General features: G+C 38.3%; 3 protein-coding genes across 3 annotated transcripts in view; all 3 read left to right on the plus strand.

Annotated features, from left to right (window-relative positions):
• kif6 (kinesin family member 6) overlaps positions 1-8,132 on the plus strand; it is a 55,638-nt gene extending 47,506 nt beyond the window's left edge. The window contains exons 17-25 of the mRNA XM_030125980.1: positions 180-267; positions 407-542; positions 1,432-1,514; positions 2,408-2,479; positions 2,612-2,716; positions 3,490-3,605; positions 7,787-7,793; positions 7,882-7,987; positions 8,094-8,132. Coding sequence (XP_029981840.1) covers positions 180-267; positions 407-542; positions 1,432-1,514; positions 2,408-2,479; positions 2,612-2,716; positions 3,490-3,605; positions 7,787-7,793; positions 7,882-7,987; positions 8,094-8,132 — 752 coding nt within the window. The remainder of the gene's footprint in view (positions 1-179; positions 268-406; positions 543-1,431; positions 1,515-2,407; positions 2,480-2,611; positions 2,717-3,489; positions 3,606-7,786; positions 7,794-7,881; positions 7,988-8,093) is intronic.
• Positions 8,133-8,237: 105 nt separating this feature from the next.
• Positions 8,238-10,994, plus strand: LOC115413153 (potassium channel subfamily K member 16-like). The gene is made up of 5 exons (XM_030125897.1): positions 8,238-8,450; positions 9,978-10,092; positions 10,180-10,346; positions 10,423-10,591; positions 10,759-10,994. The coding sequence occupies exons 1-5, from the start codon at positions 8,238-8,240 to the stop codon at positions 10,965-10,967; spliced, it is 873 nt and encodes a 290-aa protein (XP_029981757.1). The 3' UTR covers positions 10,968-10,994.
• Positions 10,995-12,831: 1,837 nt separating this feature from the next.
• LOC115413152 (potassium channel subfamily K member 17-like) lies at positions 12,832-18,166 on the plus strand. Its single transcript, XM_030125896.1, has 5 exons — positions 12,832-13,389; positions 14,536-14,650; positions 15,569-15,735; positions 15,834-16,002; positions 17,019-18,166. Exons 1-5 carry the CDS (start codon positions 13,171-13,173, stop codon positions 17,264-17,266), a joined length of 918 nt encoding a protein of 305 aa, XP_029981756.1. The 5' UTR covers positions 12,832-13,170; the 3' UTR covers positions 17,267-18,166.
• Positions 18,167-18,806: the final 640 nt, after the last annotated feature.

Consider the following 18,806-nt stretch of genomic DNA (forward strand, 5'->3'; position numbering starts at 1 on the left):
GTGTTTGTAGGAAATAGACTCACACAAGCTTCTGAGGGTTTTGTTTTGATATTTAAACAAATAAAAAAAGAAAGAAATTATTATTGTTTTGTCATTTTTGTAATTTTAACTGCAGCACCTCTATATCTTTATGTCCTTAGAAGCTGTTTATGTCCTTTGACTGTCCACATCTCCTGTAGGTGTACTAGAAAATCACACAGACTTTGACGAGGAGGTGGATCCAGTGGAAGAAAACTTACAGACACACATAGAGCAAGAAAAAAAGGCGTGAGTGTATTAAATGAGTAATTTTCATGTACTACTTTACCAAATATTTTTATCCTTACTCATAAGACTCGGCTTAGATTGATTGGACACAGCAGAAGCTGCAGAAGATGAATGTGGTGCTGCTAATATCTTTTGTCAGTTACAAGAGCACGTTTGGTCGTCTTAAAGCGTTGAGGACTGAGATTGAGCACCTGCAGCTGTTGTTGGAAAGGGCAAAGGTCAAGCTCCAGAGGGACTTCCATAAATGGTGGAGTCGGGAGGCTTCCAGTGTGCAGGTGACTGACCTTACCTTTCTTTGCCTATCTATGTGACAACACCACATAAAGCTCCCGTATGCATGTCATGACATAATAGCCAGGCTGGTGTCAAAGATATGTTCCTGACATTAGTCAACAGGGTTCGTCTGCTCATTTTTCTCTCTGTATTTATGACTGTTTTCTTTGTATGTTTTCTGAATATTGGTCTCTGTGGACAAATTAATGTGTGTGTAAGTTGATACACACATGTGTCTGACTTCGAGGCCTCAAGTATGACCCTCTGCAGCCTCTGTTCAATATCAGGCATGAAGAGCAGTGGTGGGATGATAATGAATGAGGCAAATACACAGAAACACATTTTTACAGTATTCCATGTGAGAAAGACAACATTCTGAGGACCAGCTTTGGGGCAACTCCGCTTAAGCATCAAGTCATATTGTCTGTAAGCTAGCTTCTTAACAAGGACAACATGTTGAAAAAGATGTTAAGCAGCAACATCTGACTAGCAGACACTGCTGGCTTTTACTTTACGAGTGATCTTTGATCTTATGAATGGAGAATAATATCTCACTCACATCTGAGTGAGGTTGGGGAATTTATCACTGAATGACAAATGAGAAAGCGGAAGTCTGTCAGACAGACCTTGGATGCGCAACGTTTGTCTTCCAAGCAGGAAGCAGGCAGTTTGCTCTGTCAGTATATTTCTGACCTCTTTGTTCATACATTCAGGTTTTCTGCATAAATGGTACACACTGATTTGATTAAACTTTGAGTATGAGACATGAACAAACTATATGGCAAAGTACGTGATGTATTCTTTTGCTGTTCACCATGGAAACACTGTGATTAGCTTACATGGAATGGTATGTTTCTGAGATGCGTTCTGTTTTTCAACAATGATGTCTAGGAATCACAGACCACAGCCAGAGGTCAAATAGGGTCACTAAATGGGTCCATGCAACCATCTTCACCAGGCCTTCCAATTTCCAGGTAAGCTGACTGACAGCTGATAGATGTACACCTTATGTATTAAAGTACAGCTCTTATCTGTCAGCTATATTGATCATATCAGCTAGCATTCATTTGAGTTTCTGCTGACAGACCTCAGCCAAGTTACAAAGAAATACATCTTCCCTTGTCTGGATCATTTCCGTTCAGTTCAGTAATGGTATTTTTACCCTTTCACCATCTGTGCCTGAATAGCAGTTGATTAATGGCCAACAACCTGCAGCTTCTTAGTGCTTGTTTCCATGGAACAAATCTTGAACAAATGTTGAAAGGTAATACTATTGTGTTTCCACCTCACCAAACACAGTTATCTAGGTTTCTGCATATTTATCAGTCCAATCAGCTGTTTAACTAAAAGAAAAAATGCCATTCAGGGCTGATAAGAATACACTGTGTTCTCTCTGCAAAGGGCTAACATCTATGTCTGGCTGCGATATGGGATATGATTGAAACCATAATTTGCAATTTAATTTGAACACAAGTGATATTTGAAGATCCAGTTTTTGCCTCAGGCCTGCTACGATGGGGGGTTTGATAACACTATAATATCAAATTTATAACAATATTACAGACAACAACAATATATATATGCTCAGATTTTGTGCACATGTATGTTTCTTCCTCTTCTCAGGCTATAAATGCAGTAAATGTTACAATTTACTTTGCATTTTTGCACTCTCTTGTGGTGTTTATGTGATTGTAACCAGCAACTACAAGCACCTACTACTGTAATGTAAACCCACATAAATCCAGATTCAATTTCATTTGATATCAAGCTGTTCTGCACGTACAGGATGAGGTAGAGGTGGTCTGTAATGTTACGGCATTTCTAACGAAAACTCTCTTAACTTAAATTCGTCTGGTGCGTGGCGCAGCCCTCTGAGAGACTTCCCAACAAGTGGAGCTTTATACCAGGATGGCTACACTCTCTCCGATCAAGACATCAGGTCAGTCTAATTGCACCTGATCTATACCTATTTGATTTGCTCTAAGCATCCTATAAAATAAGTTCTGTTGACCACTGTCCCCTGCTGACTTTTCCATCCTCATTCTTTATATATGAATTTACTGAATTTCAGAAGTCACGCACCAAAAAAGACACCTCCCTTGACAGCTGTTCCAGCCTGGCACGATAAACCTCTGGATGGAAATGGTACTGACTTCACTCCATCATCAGAGTTAAGGTGGGATACATAAAGAGCACACGACTGCATTTGCATGTTGTCTCTTAACATTTTGCATTCAGTAAATATAGGATCTCAATGAACAAAGATTCAGAGGAAAAAAGTTTTCACTGGGATTTCTTCAAGTCATACCAAACCTCTGGTAATTGGCAGTTTTGATTTACTGTGGTGGAGACATTCATTGAGAAGTCACCGAGATGTACAACCAGCTGGACTTAGCAGCCAAATGTTTTGACCATTATTTATCCATTTTACACCAATGTAAACTCTACACTGGGACTGAAAATCCTATGTGTTTGCAGTAGCTCTTAAGTCTATAGATACAGCCTGGACCTGTAGTTTTTATAGCAGCGGGGTGTTTTCTCTCCACTTTAGAACATGGCCATAAATTTTTATTTCTTTGTGAAGTAATGTCTCTAAACTCTATTAACAAATCAGAGTCTTAGTTGAACAGTGCTGCTGAAACCCCCCTTTTACAACAACTGTAAAACAGTCAGTGCATAATGTATAGGCTTTTGCTCCTCTCCAGCATTACATGTACATACACATATATACATACACATCCACTGTTTTACACCGAAGATGATGAATATGTAAGGTTCTAGCATACGAGGATTTTGGCTCAACAAGCACATTTATAGCTCTAGTGATTAACAGGTTTCAACACCAGCGGAATTTATCTAGAGAGTTTGAAGCTCAGTTTTTGTTTTGTTTTGTGTTTTTTTTCTCAAAGACTTAGTCTGGTGTTGTGGCAATATTTCTGTATTTTTCAGGGCCCTTTCCAGTACCAAGCTCTCAGCTTCTTCTATTCCTCTGACTGGAGATAAGCAGGTAGATTCAGACATCTTGGCCTTCATCAAAGCCAGGGAAATGCTCCTCCAGAGGGCAGGTGAGAGATCCACAGATAAAGCAAAGACAGTCTTCAAGTCCATACATTGCATGTTTTACATTCAACACTGCCCTCTGGTGGGGTGCTACCCTGCAACACTGCACTTCAGAGTAAAGTGTATTTATAAATATCTCAAGGTTTATACACGTATTGAATTTACATCTGTACTTTCAGATAGATGCTGGCTAATGGATATAATATAGAATATTTTTGAGATATCACTAACCAATGAAAGAAATGCATCCAAGAACGATGCAACTGCTGCATGCAGACAGAAGGCTATGCTCACAATTTAGTAAATTCTTAAGAAAGATACAATAGAATGTAATTACTTGTAGATATCTACTGAGGGAATACACCTATTGAATACCATCAGTATCAATACATACAGACACAATGTTCACCAAAATAACAAGTTTTAATGGAATTAAAATCAACCATTACCACTAAATCCTAACTAGTAACAATGTTGTGTGTGAAAATGAAAAGAATACGTACAAATATGTGATTATTACAGTGCTAACAAAGTGCAGACAGAGTTCCAGAACAGATCCAAAACCCTCTTCTGTCTCTGTTGTATGGGGAATGCTACTATATAGTTGTGTAAAATATAATAAGATAGCATGACAAGATGTCAAATGTTATTATTCCCACTATAAAATACAACACTAATGGCTAAGGTAAAAGCTGGCATAAAAGAAAATGAGTATTGGTGTCACAAAGCCACATGAAAACAAAGTTCAAATATTAACTGATCGCAGGGTAATGAAAGGCAATTACATTGCTTTTAGTAATTATTAATGTCGAAATGTCTTTCACACAGAGAAGCATCATAAAAACACCTTTAGCACACATCACTTTATCTACCTATATGACTTCACCTTTTGCTCTCTCCTGTTTGTAAACGTATACTGTGTTTCTTTTCTCCTTTGACCTGTGTGTCTCTGCTTACATTGACAGTAGTAAAGTGGACTTGGCCGTTTTACCAGTAGATATCCATAACAGCTTGGGTCAGGTGAACAGACAGAGAATGATGGCCAAGTGTACACACACGCCAGACAGAAAAACAGTCGGGCTGAGAAACACATGAGCTCTTTTTTCTTTCTTTTCTTTCTTTCTTGTGCACTTTCACACTTTGTCCTCCCCCTAAGGAAGAATTATTCCATGCCTCTGTGACTGCAGTACTGAGTTGGATAGTGATGGTGTTTAGACAGGAAAGTCCCTCTTTGTGGTTGTTGGGAAACCCTTGGATGGTGCTATCCCACCTGTTGAAACAGTGCATGCTGGGAAGCGAAGGGCAAACAGAAAAACACAAAATGATGTCAGAGTGGAGACTGTTATTATAGATAAAGACATTGTTTACAGGTAGTTTCTCTGCAACTTTATTTCAAAATGCAATACAATTTGTCATTTTTCTTCTTTCCAGGCCATCCTCAGAAATGAACTACTCTCAGACTTTGAGGAAGATCTGAACGGCTCATCACTGCAACCTCTCAGTGTCAGGTGAAAGAATAGGCTTCCTCCTGGATTCATTACATGGAAATAAGGTCTGAGAAAACATGGTTATAACAGTGTCAAAAGTGTCCTCAAAACCTCCCTGCCATACATGTCACGCATCCTCCCTGGTTTTATAAGATGCATATAAGCACTTACCTGTACGTACCTGATGATGTCCCAGGTATAACGGGAAGCAGTATAAATCACTGCCTGCGCCGACCTTTTGATCTGAGCAAATGTTTTCTTAAGATATCAGAGGAACTGGCCGATGACTGGAGTGAACAATAGGAAACCAGTTGGCTCCAGTGTTTGTTTAAGAACATAATGAATCACAACTATTGAAATGTGGTGACATTTATAATGACAAATGCATTATATCCTTCTGTCCTGTTCCATTATCCATTTCATTATTTTAAGTACTATTATATTTTAGCACTATTTTAAGTATAGTGTCAAATGTAAATATAAAAATGTGATGTAAATGTTTTTAAGAATTATTATTAACTACTGTCAAGGAGAAATGGTTGACATAAAACAATAAATAAAAGAACATATTTTGATGCATCTTACTGCTGTTCTTTACAGTTCAGCTGTATCAATATTGTCTGAATGCCCTAAAACATATAGACTTTTTACATTGCATTCACACTATTGGCAAAACTAATCTAAATCTGTTTTTTCCCCACTCATTTGAAACTCAGATCTGTTTTTTCATGATAATGTGAAGAGCACAAATTACATAGAATCTGATCTTTTCAATTCTCATCTGAGTCACTGAGAGAGACAGTTTTATTGCACAACAAATATTGATAATACATATTTTAACTTAAAATAAAGTTTCAAATGCACATGTAGTGGAGTATTTTTACAGTGTTTCTTACTATTTTGGTTGGAGGAAATGATCTGAATTCTTCATGTGTCTCAATTCAGTACTGTGACCAGTTTAACCAGAATCTGATATTTGCCTCATTTTTAAAAAATAATGTGAACAGCCAAACAAAGAAATCAGAGCTTATCTGTCAGTCAGAGTTGAACTGTAGTTTCGGGGTTATTGTCAGATGGAAAAGTAATCATTTTGTCAGTTATTTGTCACTTCAGAAGACTTCAGCTGCACACAATATACAAATAACTCTGAGGAATCATGGTTATATTTACTCCACATTACATCAAAATCTTGAGTAAATTAGAAAATCAACCCTTTAATGTAGAATCTGTTAGGTTACATATTAGTCTACTGACAATTTGATGATATGATTCTGATTAATTTTAAAGTTAAAACTGCTTTTGTACAAGTGGTTTCATGTTGTTGACTCATTTGAACATGCCTGCCCTATGAAGAGCCTCAGAAGGTGCAGGCCATCCCAGCATGCAGTTGTTTTCCTTAAAAACTTCCCCAGTTTGCACAGGGCCTCCTTCACATCCAGTATTTGAATGTCAAATCCAGTAACGTATTTATCCTTTCATTTAGCCTCAATTAATGTGGCCTTTCTCCCCTCCACTGCATAATGGTTTACAGTTGCCTACAGACAGTTGATTTTATTTCCAGTGAACATCAAATCAATTTAAAGTATATTCAACTGAGTAAATTAGGATTACAAAGACAAATGACACTCAAAGAGCTTGTAAGTCCCAGTGTGTGAACAGTATCATTCCACTGCCCAGGAACAGTGAATTGTTTCTGCTCCTGAAATGCACTTCATTACTCAACATCAGCAAGTAATGAAGCTCTAAACATCCAGTCACCTTGATGTCATTGATACACACCTTCCCAAACAGAAGACACCCTGTTTGCATGACTTTGCGTTGATTTGTTTGACATATGACAAGCAGCTGCTGCACAATTTGCATCCAGCCGGAGTTGCCTTGGAGAAAGATCCTTGAGCAAAAGTCAATATATTAATAAGACAAAACTCAAAGCATAGGTTTGTAGGACTGAGTTCAATATTTTAGATTCATACCAATTCTCCCTTCCCTAAATATCTCAAACTGAGTAAAAATCATTATGTTGTTTGATTGTCCCTACCAATAATAATGTGTTTAGTAGTAGAAATACTTTCAAGGGGCCATTTCAAGAAGGCAAAACCAGTGACTCCGACAAAAAAAAAAAAAAAAGTCCAGAATTAAAAAATGACCGCAATGATTATAGCTGCGGTGGTTGGTATTTACTTTAAAGTCACGACTTTTTTGCCTTTTACTTGCAAGCTTTCTAAACACAGAAACCATTGAACTCCATTAGGTTGTCTCGTGAGACGTCTATCAACTCTTTGGTTTATGGCCCATAATCAAGCAGTGTTCTCTACACCTCTCCAAAATGTCATCTCCTTCCTCTGCAGCTGACCAGAAACATATCTCCCTCCTGAGTACGTGGAAAAGGTCTGATGATCGCTCTAACAGACGACCGTACATTTTTTAAAAAGAGCTTTCAGACTCATTAGATTTTTAAGTGTATGTACTTAATTTATTCAAATGTATTTCTTTCTATTCTTGGCGCCAATCATTATTACTTTAACAGCAATTTCTTCTACGTACGTCAACTCAGGAATCCGGTCATTTGTGGTTAAACTATATTTTCCTCAGACTGTCAGTGAATACAATTAGCGAATAAAATTAGTCCCCAAGATGCAAGTCCTGCTGAAAGGCTCCTGGCATAAGCACTTAACAATTGTGGGTTCTTGAACCAACAGCAGTCAGGTAAAATATTAACTTTTGTTCTGCTGACAAGATGCTGCCGTGGCTTCCTTGTTAGTGGAAACAGCTGAATGTGTATGTGCATGTCCAGATGTCGCCCTAATGGAGGAGAGCGGTTGGATTGTTACCCAAGCAACCTTTTAACTCAACACCCAACATCTCTGGTCCTCTGTCCAATCACAGCGAAGGGCACTGAGGTGAGATGTTTTACCCTTTGGGAGATATCCAGTTAGAACCATCACCCCAACTTGTTCAACAGTGGTTTCTTTGAAGTCTAAGTTAATCTGACTCTCATTACTTCAGATACATTGTACTAATAACAAAACGCACAAGCTGCAGTGATGGACACTGTATTCGGAGAGTTACATGTACGATCTGCGTATTACTTCAGGACTTTGGTCATTAGATGTTTTTGAAGTGACTTTCTGACACTTTCTCGGAGTGTTGATGGCGGGTTTCCAGTTGGCCCAGGTCAAAGTCAGCTGGACTGCACTTTTGGCCCTGGCCCACTTCATGTACCTGCTGGTAGGGGCCACCATCTTCCAGATCCTGGAGCGAGAGGCTGAAAGCAACAACCGAAACCACTTCCAACTGGAGAAGCTGAATTTCTTAACCAATTATACCTGCTTAGATGGACCAGCACTGGAGAAGTTTGTTCAGGTATAATTTTGTTTCAATTTGTCTGTAAACACGAGTTTGCACAGTTAATCTAGGAATAAATGGTTTTCCTTGTGTTTTTTTGATGAATGTAAGTTTTTTTTTTTTTCAAAGAAATTAAAGACAGAGGAATAGAATAGAATAGAATAGAATAGAATAGAATAGAATAGAATAGGACTTTGTCACTGTTACAAGAACAATGAGAATATATTTAGCAGCAGTTTAGTTTTTTTCAGCAGCAAACACTTAAAGTGCAAAAGACTGTATAAAATACCACTGTATAAAGACTGTATAAAAAAGACTGTATAGATTGCATGAAAATATCACACAAAATTATACCAAAAAATATTGACAATATACTAAACTATAACGAGGAAAGACTAAAACATACAAAAAGCCATATATAATGGATATATACAGGTAATAAAAGATATATACAAGGGGAAATTAAACACAAGTTGCATGAGTCATGATTATTGCACTGTCTTAAAACTGAGGGTGATGGTTATTTGGTCAAGGGGGGGGGGGGGGGGTGCATTTAACTGCTTGTAGGTAAAAATTGTACTTGAGTCTGTTTGTTTTTGTTAAGAGTGTCCTGAATGTTATGAAGTGTAATGTTATTTTTTTTTTTATATTTTATTTTTATTTAACCTTTATTTATACAAGTAGTCCCATTGAGGCGTGCCATCTCATTTACCAGACAGATCTATTTTAATCAGACATAAAACAACAATGAGTTACAACAAAGTTATTAACTTCTTTATGCTTGACACAGTATTTATTAGTGTAGATACAAGTGCATTAACAACAGCTCTGAGCAGTAGACAAGTCTAAGTGTACCATTATGTTTTCAAGACTGAGCACTTAGGATTTATTATAGGGACCTATAAAACCGTGCATGGCTGAAAATTAAGAAATCAATGTTATGATTTGTCTAAGTACATAGTAATAAATTGGATTAGAATAGTATCCTGACCTGAAAAATCAATAAGTCTGTTTTGAGCTGAAATAAGTGGAGCAGTTTGTTTAGGTCAGGGGTGTCAAACTCATTTTCTTGCAGGGGCCACATTCAGACCAATTTGATCTCAAGTGGGCAGGACCAGTAAAACAAGAACATAGTAACCTATAAATAATGACAACTCTGAACTTTTCTCTATGTTTTAGTGCAAGAAAGTAAAATTAATTCTGAAAATGTCTACATGCACAAACTATCCTTTGACAAAAAATGTGAATAACCTGAAAAACCTGAAATTTCTTAAGCGAAGTGAGCATAATTTTAACAGTGTTCTGATTCAACATAATCATTTACACATGTGTATTACAACTTACAGATCATAATGGATCTACAAATGCACAAAACATTTAGTAACAGGAATATTGGTAAAATTTTGTAGATTGGAACTAAAAGTATAATTTTTGCACTTCATAAATTCATCCCGGGGGCCGGATTGGAACCTTTAGCAAGCCGGTTTTTGCTCGCAGGCCATATGTTTGACACCCTTGGTTTAGCTCTTAATTGTGTTTGTGCAGGTGATTTTAGATGCCTGGGAAAAAGGAGTGAATCCTTCAGGCAACTCAACCAACCCCAGTAACTGGGATTTCAGCAGCTCCTTCTTCTTTGCAGGAACAGTGGTCACAACTATTGGTGAGTGTTTTATTAAAAATCATAATCAATCATATTGTTTGCTTGAAGATAGACTGCACCGCAAAAACAAATTACTTGGTTTTGCAGGTTATGGAAACCTCTCCCCCAGCACTGTGTCCGGTCAGGTGTTTTGTGTGTTTTACGCACTGTGTGGGATCCCGCTGAACCTGGCTTTCCTCAAACAGCTCGGGAAATGTCTCACCGTCCACCTGGGTCGACTGGAGAGGGGAATGGTCCCAGTCGTTCCTCATAAGGTACGAGCTGGTATCCACAGAATCAACTTGGACACAGATAAGACAAGTGTCACATTCACTGTGTTTTCGTCTCCAGAAAATAGTTGAAGCTGTGGCCGTGAGTGTGTTCCTCCTGGTGGGCAGTTTGCTGTTTTTAGTCATCCCTCCCATGCTGTTCAGTTATGTGGAAGACTGGACATTTGGTGAGGGCTTCTACTTTGCCTTCATTACCCTCAGCACCATTGGTTTTGGAGATTATGTGGTGGGTGAGTAGAGAGAGCAAACAGGACTACACTAATGTGGTGGAAAGACCTGAGGGGTCACACCTGTCACATTAAAATACTGTCTCTGTTCCATTTGTGCTACTGTCATACATGATAGCATAAGGCATGTGCTTTCTCGCCTACTGTATAACATCTTTTCATTTTTTTAGGGAATGACCCAGATAAGGAGTACATCTCTCTGTACAGAAGCCTTGCCGGTGTGTGGATTATTTTTGCATTAGGTTGGCTTGCTCTTATTCTGAACATGGGAGGCAGAATAATGGAGCACATCATCAGCTTCACTCATCCAGGCTTTAAGAGACAACAAGAAGAGGACGATGTACCACCCAGTAAACTAGAGGACACATCAAAGATCTGACCGGGGACTGTACATAAACATTTTTCATGTAATATCACAGAGTGGAATATATTTAGCTTTATTATGTTCTGTATATAATAATATGTTGCGAAGAAAACTGATGTACACTACCAGTCAAAAGTTTGGACTCACCTTCTCATTTAAATGACTTGAGATGGACCACAGATGGCCAACAAGTGCTCACCATCACTGGGAACTCCTTCAAGACTTTCGGAAAACATTTCAGGTGACGACCTCATGAAGCTCATCGAGAGAATGCCAAGAATGTGCAAAGCAGTAATAAAAGCAGCATGTGGCATTTCTGAAGAATTTCAAATAAACATGCTTTGAGTTATGTCACACTTTAACTACATAATTCCATATGTGTTCATTCATAGTTTTGATGCCTTCAGTGAGAATCTACAATATAAATAGTCATGAAAATAAAGAAAAACCAGGTGAGTCCAAACTTTTGACTGGTAGTGTAAGATATTAGCCTTTGTGTGACATTTCTACCTCAGTAAAGCCACAGCATTTAGCAAGTCAGACTAAGATAACACTAAGATAATAGGATCCTGTTTTCATCTTTCCATCCTCAGATAGTCTTCTTTTTTATGTGCTTTACATTGCAATTATCCTTACTGTGTCAGCTGAAACCCTGTGCACAGAGGGAGGTGTAAGTTGTGTATGTTTATGTACTGGTAGTATTTACAGTGTGTGTCCTTCTTCCTCTGAGTCTCCATCTGTGTTTGTGTGCTGACGGTAAACTCCACTGAATTGAACACCAAGAGCTATCTAAAACAAACACATTAATCAAGATGGTGATGTGAGGTGAATACACAGGACTGGGAAAGCCAGCTGGAATTAGTGAAGGAGAATGTGATGCACAAAAACGAGTCACGCCATGATTGATGTTAGCAACGGCCACTTTCACTTTTAACCCGTTCTGCGAAAACAGTTCTGAAGAATGAAATATGGTTGAAAAATACAACTGGATTTGCAAATCGGTCGGGATACCGTGTAAAATGTAAATACGGAATACAATGATTTGCAAAAATCGCATAAACCCATGTTCTATTCGTAGTGGAATAGAAAATATATCAAATGTTTAAATTGAGAAAATGTACGATTTTATTTTAAAAAAAATAAAGTATAGCATCTCCTCTTAACAATAGTCTGGGAGTTCCGTTCTTGTCTGTTTTTGGTCATATGCATGTTATCATTATCAAATGTTGCTCTAAACTTGTTTATACTTTTCAGCGTGGACAATGCCTCTCCATATGAGCAGGCTGCCAAGTCCACTGGTACTAATGCACCCCCATACCATCACAGATACAGGCTTTTGAGCTGAGACATGATACCAAGCCAGACTCTCTCCTCAGTGATTTTCATTACAGATCCATGCCTGGTTTTATGCAGTGCCTCTTTAGTCCTAGAGATCACAGGAATCCACAATGAGATGTTTAAGTCTTTGCAGTTTTGTGTTGAGAGAATTCTGAAATTGTTTTATAATTGGGTGAATCCATCTTTATTGTGAGAGACTCCACTTCTCTAAGATGCTCTAGTCATGTTGCTGACCTGTTGCCAATTAACTGAATAAGTTGCAAATTGTGCTTCCAGTTCTTTTTTTAGTGCCAGTCCCAATTTTCCGGAGATGTGTTGGTGTTATTAAATTCAAAATTAGCTCATTGTCCAAAAAATGGTGCATTTTCTCAGTTTAAACATTTGATTTTTTACCCTCAGCCCTCGCCACAGGGTATTGTCATCAATTTGTTGTCTGTCCATCCATATGTGGAAAAACTTTGGCGTGAACTGAAGGCCGAGGGTTTTCAAGTACCTGCACGCTATAGTTGTATTTTCTGTTGTTTCAAGATTACTGCTGAAGCTCTTTGGTAGTTGAGTGAAAAGAAAAACCTCATTAGACAATGTCTGTTGTTTTTACTATCTCACCAGTCATGTCTGTAAGTACCAAACTTTGAGCTAACCTGTCTTTACCTACAGCTCAGTCTCTGCTGGTGTCTAGCCCTCCTCACATTGTGCTCCTCAAGATTTGCATGACAGGCCATTGGAATGATTAGGACAGTATTGCAGGTGGAGGTTCATTTGCCTGCAATTCATGGAAAGACGAGAAGCCAAGCAGGCAAACCATCACTGCTGTCTGTCCGTGGCTACAGAGATTTAGGTTTTCAGTTTTGCCTGCATCCCAGATCTCCCCCAGGGAACCATGATGCGTGTAAAGGAAATTTTAAATTTGGCCCGAGTGCCATCCATCCTGATGCTCGGGGTCGTTTATGTCTTCTACGTACTGATCGGTGGGGTGGTTTTCTGGAAGTTAGAAGGAGATCTCGGAAGGAAGGACCTGAGTGTACTACTCACGAACAAGAAACAGCTGCTCGCCAAATATACCTGTCTGAACCAACAAGGCCTGGAGGATGTGGCTGGGGTGAGACAAAAATGCACAAGTGGTTATAACACAAAACTGTTCAGAATTCCTTCATGTATGTGGGTGAAGAGCAGGCACAGGAACTGTTTAAACAACTACTTAGATGTGTAAATGTTGTCATACTACACTCGCAGACCTTTTCTTTATCTCCACGGTTATTCTAATATGCAAATCTGAGGGGAACCTTTCACAGTAACAGTAATTGGTGGTTTTTATCCCACTGGTGTATGTTTCTTTTTTTTTTTGCCGAGGCAATTATATTTACATGGGGACCACAATGGACAAATGAATCCGTGAACTGCTATTCACTATTCCTCTGTAGTGTCCATCACAGTTGTTTTTCCTAAAATAAGTGAATTCTCAGTGCTCTCCTTAACATTTAATCCTTTTGAACATACTTCTGTTAAACCACTTCTAAAAGATTAAATGAAGACATATCTTGTAATGAGGCTCAGCAAAAAGTCAACTTCTTCCATGCAAATACCAGCTTCCAACACTGCACTTACTGCTTTGCCTACATATGTTGTCCTAACTTGATTTACAAAGGAGTAAAATTGTGTAATCATTTCCCTGAAAAGTCATCACATGCCTTTTGACCTTGACATTCTCAGTGAAAAATTGTTGTGTTATGTCGGCAAAGAGTGAGTAGATTGTGGAGAAATCTGCTAAATTATATAAGTAAGACCTTTCAAGATACCCCTTAGATTTGCATTGTCTGGTGAACTCCGTCAAAGCAGGTTGGGACATCCTTGGGAGTCCACTTTAAGACAGTGTGGGGCTGTAAAAACTACAGGAGCCATGATACAGAGTTTTATCAGCATTGATAAACCTAAAACCTTAGATAACAAGGCCACAGGTCTCAGACTGTTCTGTTTTTCTGAGGCATAATTTCTCACACTGGTGATGAACTCAAGACTTTTATGTAACAGACTGTGTCAACACATGGGCCTGTCTGACACAGTGCTGAGAATAAGTCTAAAAGATGTGGGTCAATAATTACCAGAGGTTACATAACTGACAGTCATAAGTTCTGATTTCATGATTCCAGCCTTTGTTGATATAAAACCAGCTAAAAGTTACAAAACAGTGGAAACAAAAGTCTCTCTAAGCTCAATACTCACATGATCATTTTGATGTGATTTTCAGGTGGTCAATGCAGCATCTAAAGCGGGCCTAAGTTTGAAAGGCAACTACACCACAGACGGCTTCTGGAAATTCACAAGCTCAGCTCTGTTTGCTGCAACTGTGGTCACAACTATAGGTTGGATTTTACCCACAAAATACAATAATGTCCAAGAGCTTTTAGTTACTGCTTTTGCAATTTAAGTTACTGGAATTGTATTTTCCAAACATTTCACTGACAGTGACAGGTGGTAAAACTAATATCTGTCATATTCAGGATACATTTTAGACTTTTTACATAGGTGAATATGCATTACTTATAACCATAAAAAGGCAATAGTATTCTTAACCATTTATGGGACATGCATAGAAATATACTGAAATGTTACATTTCAACCTTAGTGTGTTATTGGAGGACATAAGACTTAATTATTCTTGTGAAATTTTGCAAAATGTTTTATTTTCTTGTGGAAAATCAAGGTCAGTGAAGTTACCATATTTGGGTCCTTCCTGTAAGTGGCAAAAAAAAAAAAAAATCCAAAAATTATATATAAAATATACAGAAGAAACACATGCATGGCGCTAGGAACAAGTATTTTAGAACATTAGAACATCACTTTTAGAACATTAGAACAGCATAAGTGCTGATCCAGACCCCTGTCCACATCCACATTATCCCTTTGAACATCATTCCTTACATTAGTACCATTACTTCATTGTACCTAACAAAGCAGGTCCACTCACTGCTTATGCAGAGGTGGACCTTACAGACCCTGTAGACCACATTAGACCTGAGATTGCTGATTCATTGTCCTCATTGGAACTGTTGCTGTCACTCTTGTAAAGTGTGCAAAATTTATCAAACATAGTCACTTGTGCAATAAAGGGTTAAAGCTATCAAAACTCAAACAAGGATTACAAATATTTTAATTAAAATCTGAAATCACAGTAAAATGTGGAAAAAATACTTGATCTGGGGTTTTTCTGTTGTCGGTGGTGTATTGAAGGTGTAAATCAACCCTCTGAGGTGAGATGCTAATAGTTTGCAGTTTTGCAGGTTATGGGAACATAAGTCCCAGCACCACAGCTGGACAGATCTTCTGTGTTTTCTTTGCGGTGTTTGGCATTCCACTCAACATAGTGGTGCTCAACAGGGTGGGCAAATACATGCTCGCTATAGAGAGGAACATCTCTGACTTCCTGCAGGGGAAAACTGGGAGAAGGGTGAGGGTGTTTGTATTTACATATACGAGTGTTTACATCACCATAGACCGTCAACAGATCATTTTAAGAAGAGACCTTCTGTTCTGCTCTCATTCTAGATGTGTACCCGCTTCTTTGTCCATCTGGTGTCCTACCTGTCTGGAATAGTTCTCTTCTTTATTGTCCCCATGATTGTGTTCCAACAACAGGAGGGATGGACCCACGCTCAGGCCATCTACTTCTGCTTCATCACCCTCAGCACTATTGGCTTTGGAGATTTTGTGGCAGGTACAGCCCAACTTTTAACCCATAAAGACCCAGGGCTACTTTTGTGGCAGTTTCTAGATGATTTTTTCTCTCTATTTAACCTTTTCTAAGTGATTTATCATATTTTTTATAATGTTATTCTCTGTATTTTGCATTTTCTCAGTCAAATCATGTATTTCCTATATTTAATTTACTGATCATGTAGATGTTCATTAAAGCTCAGAATAACAGATTAACTTCAGGGTTTATCAGAAACAGAGAAAACTGAAGAAAAAGATATTTTTTTCCTGCAAATTTACCATTAACTCCTATATATCCTCTCTGTTTTGCATTTCTTCAGTGAAAATCAGGTATTTTCCTATATTTAATCATGATGAGATTACATTTGAGGGTTGTTATATCAAAAACGTAGAAAACTTAAGAAGCAAGAAAAGCACTAGGAGAGTGCAGACCTCCGCCGACGCAGATCAGTGGGCCCCCGTGTACCCCTCCACCCCCATCCCCGATCACCACCAAAATTGAATCATTTCTTCCTTGTGCCAGTATCAACATTTCCTGAAAATTTCATGAAAATCCGTCCTTAACGTTTTGAGTTATCTTGCTAACAAACACGCACACACGCAAACACACAAAGCAAAGCGATCACAATACCTCCTGGCAGAGGTAAAAAGTGACTTTTTCAGGCAAATTTATCATTAACTGAACATAAACCAAGTGTCTCCATCCACTGTCATTGATCCAACTACATGGGTTTTACTGGTGAATCAATGTTGTAGAAGATGACGGTGTTTCCACATTCACTATGGAGCTTCTGAACGTCCGAAGGGGTCATATCTGATGACCATGAAAGGATGACAAACTGTATTTTATTACACTAATTATTTACATGGATTGATAGAATTAGTGGATCAACAGGTTTTAAACATATTAGATCGGTAGATGGTCTTGGTCTTTATGGGTTAACATAGGCATTGTACAGCATTTTCTAAAAGATGCATTGAATATGACATTGTGCTGAATATTGCTTCTCTATACAGATAGTAATCCAGACAAAAACTACCCAGAGTGGTACAGTATCCTCATGGCCACATGGATCTTCTTTGGCCTGGCCTGGTTGGCCCTGGTTATCAACCACTCCATTGACATCCTAGAGAGGCTCAACACCCACTACAAACAGCGGGCGAACCGCATGCGGGAGGAGGCGTCTGGTAATCCAGAGGGTGACACACCTGAAACACAGGTGGAGGAGGAGGATGAGATCAAGAGGTCTCCGGTAGCTAAGTAAAACACAAAAAATAGCCTGTGATTTCAGTGAGATAGTTTAGAGTTATCTGTTTATGGGTCAGGACCTGATGAATGAGAATGGAATATGCTGTACTTAAGATGTGGCAGAATAACAGTGTGTAACCCTTACATGCTGTTTAGTCTGTTAGCACTCTGTTTCCTAAACTGTAATCAACTGAATCTTAGTTTCCATGCTTGGTCATCTACCTGGTTAAAAAAAAAGAGGCCATGGGGATTAAAGAGTAGAGAAGGATACTGGTATAATGGTTTGGCCTATGTGTTTGTAGTCAGTGGAAAAATACAGTCAGTGTGAGTGTTGCTCCTTGGCCTCTTAGTGTCCACTGTGTGTGTGTCACCCCACTGACCACAAACCAAGTCATTTGCTAACTCAGGGGCATATTGCACAATCGCAGCCGAGCCACAAAATGAGTTATGCACCAGATCTATTTAAATTACTGTTGATTTTTTTTTTTTTTTTACCATCAAAATCACAGTAAATTAAAAAGATCATGTAAATAATATTATTTATTTTGCTAATATATGCTCCAAAAATATGTTAACCTCAAGTAGAAATTTGTTGATAGTGTAAATTTTAAAATATTTGAATGATTCTTTATCGATATAAAGACAAAATTTGTCTTATTTATAACTAAGTACAACAGTAGAGTACATACTGATGCACCTTAAGTCTAGGATGATAATGTCTAAACAGACCTGGTTGTATATGTTTTTACACATATTTCTTTTATGTCCCACTGTGAACATTTGACAAGTGATCTATGCTGAAATTCCATTTGTGTCCACTAGATGGCGGCACTGTAATAACACTAAAGATACTGAACCCATGCTGTACCTACTGTTTTAACAATAATAAAGTAATACAAACTACCTACCTATACTACTACAGATATAATCATTTTTGCAGTCAGCGTTTCAGAGAATAAAAACACAGAAATGCAAAAACATATGCATCCTTTTTCCTTTTGTGTAATTTCTTGTTAAATCACCACTGTACATATTTAATTAATTTAACAGTTTTTTTTTTTTATTTCATCAGTTTCAGTTGACTTTGTCTCTAATGTAATGATATAAAAACATTCAAACATGCAGAAGCCGAGGCTCATTGGCAGCACAGCCAAAAAGTGAAGGATTAAGGCAGAGGGAAAGCAGAAGAATGGAAAATAAGAGTATGTAGGACAGATGAATAGTAAAGCGTGGTCGGTACAGAAAAGAAAATAGAGGGGAATGTAAAAGGGAAAGTGCAAAAATCCAGACAGCAGAAGAAGAAGGCTGCAAAAGAAAGAATTTAGTTTTTTTTTTTCTCTGCACAAACTGATGTTGGGGAGGATGAAGGGGAAATGGAGTGAGAGTGACAGGACTGTTGTACAACAAAACGCCACATAACTGTTTGGCCACGGTTCAATGAGGACTCAGTATGTGTGAGAAGACCGGTGCCTCTCACTTGGTCCTGGATAATCGACTAGTAGTCTGTCCTGCACACTGTCCACAGAGGGACAAGACTTTGACACTGAACTCTGGAA

The sequence above is a fragment of the Sphaeramia orbicularis genome, chromosome 22 (genome assembly GCF_902148855.1).
Source record: "Sphaeramia orbicularis chromosome 22, fSphaOr1.1, whole genome shotgun sequence".
NCBI classification, from domain to species: domain Eukaryota; kingdom Metazoa; phylum Chordata; class Actinopteri; order Kurtiformes; family Apogonidae; genus Sphaeramia; species Sphaeramia orbicularis.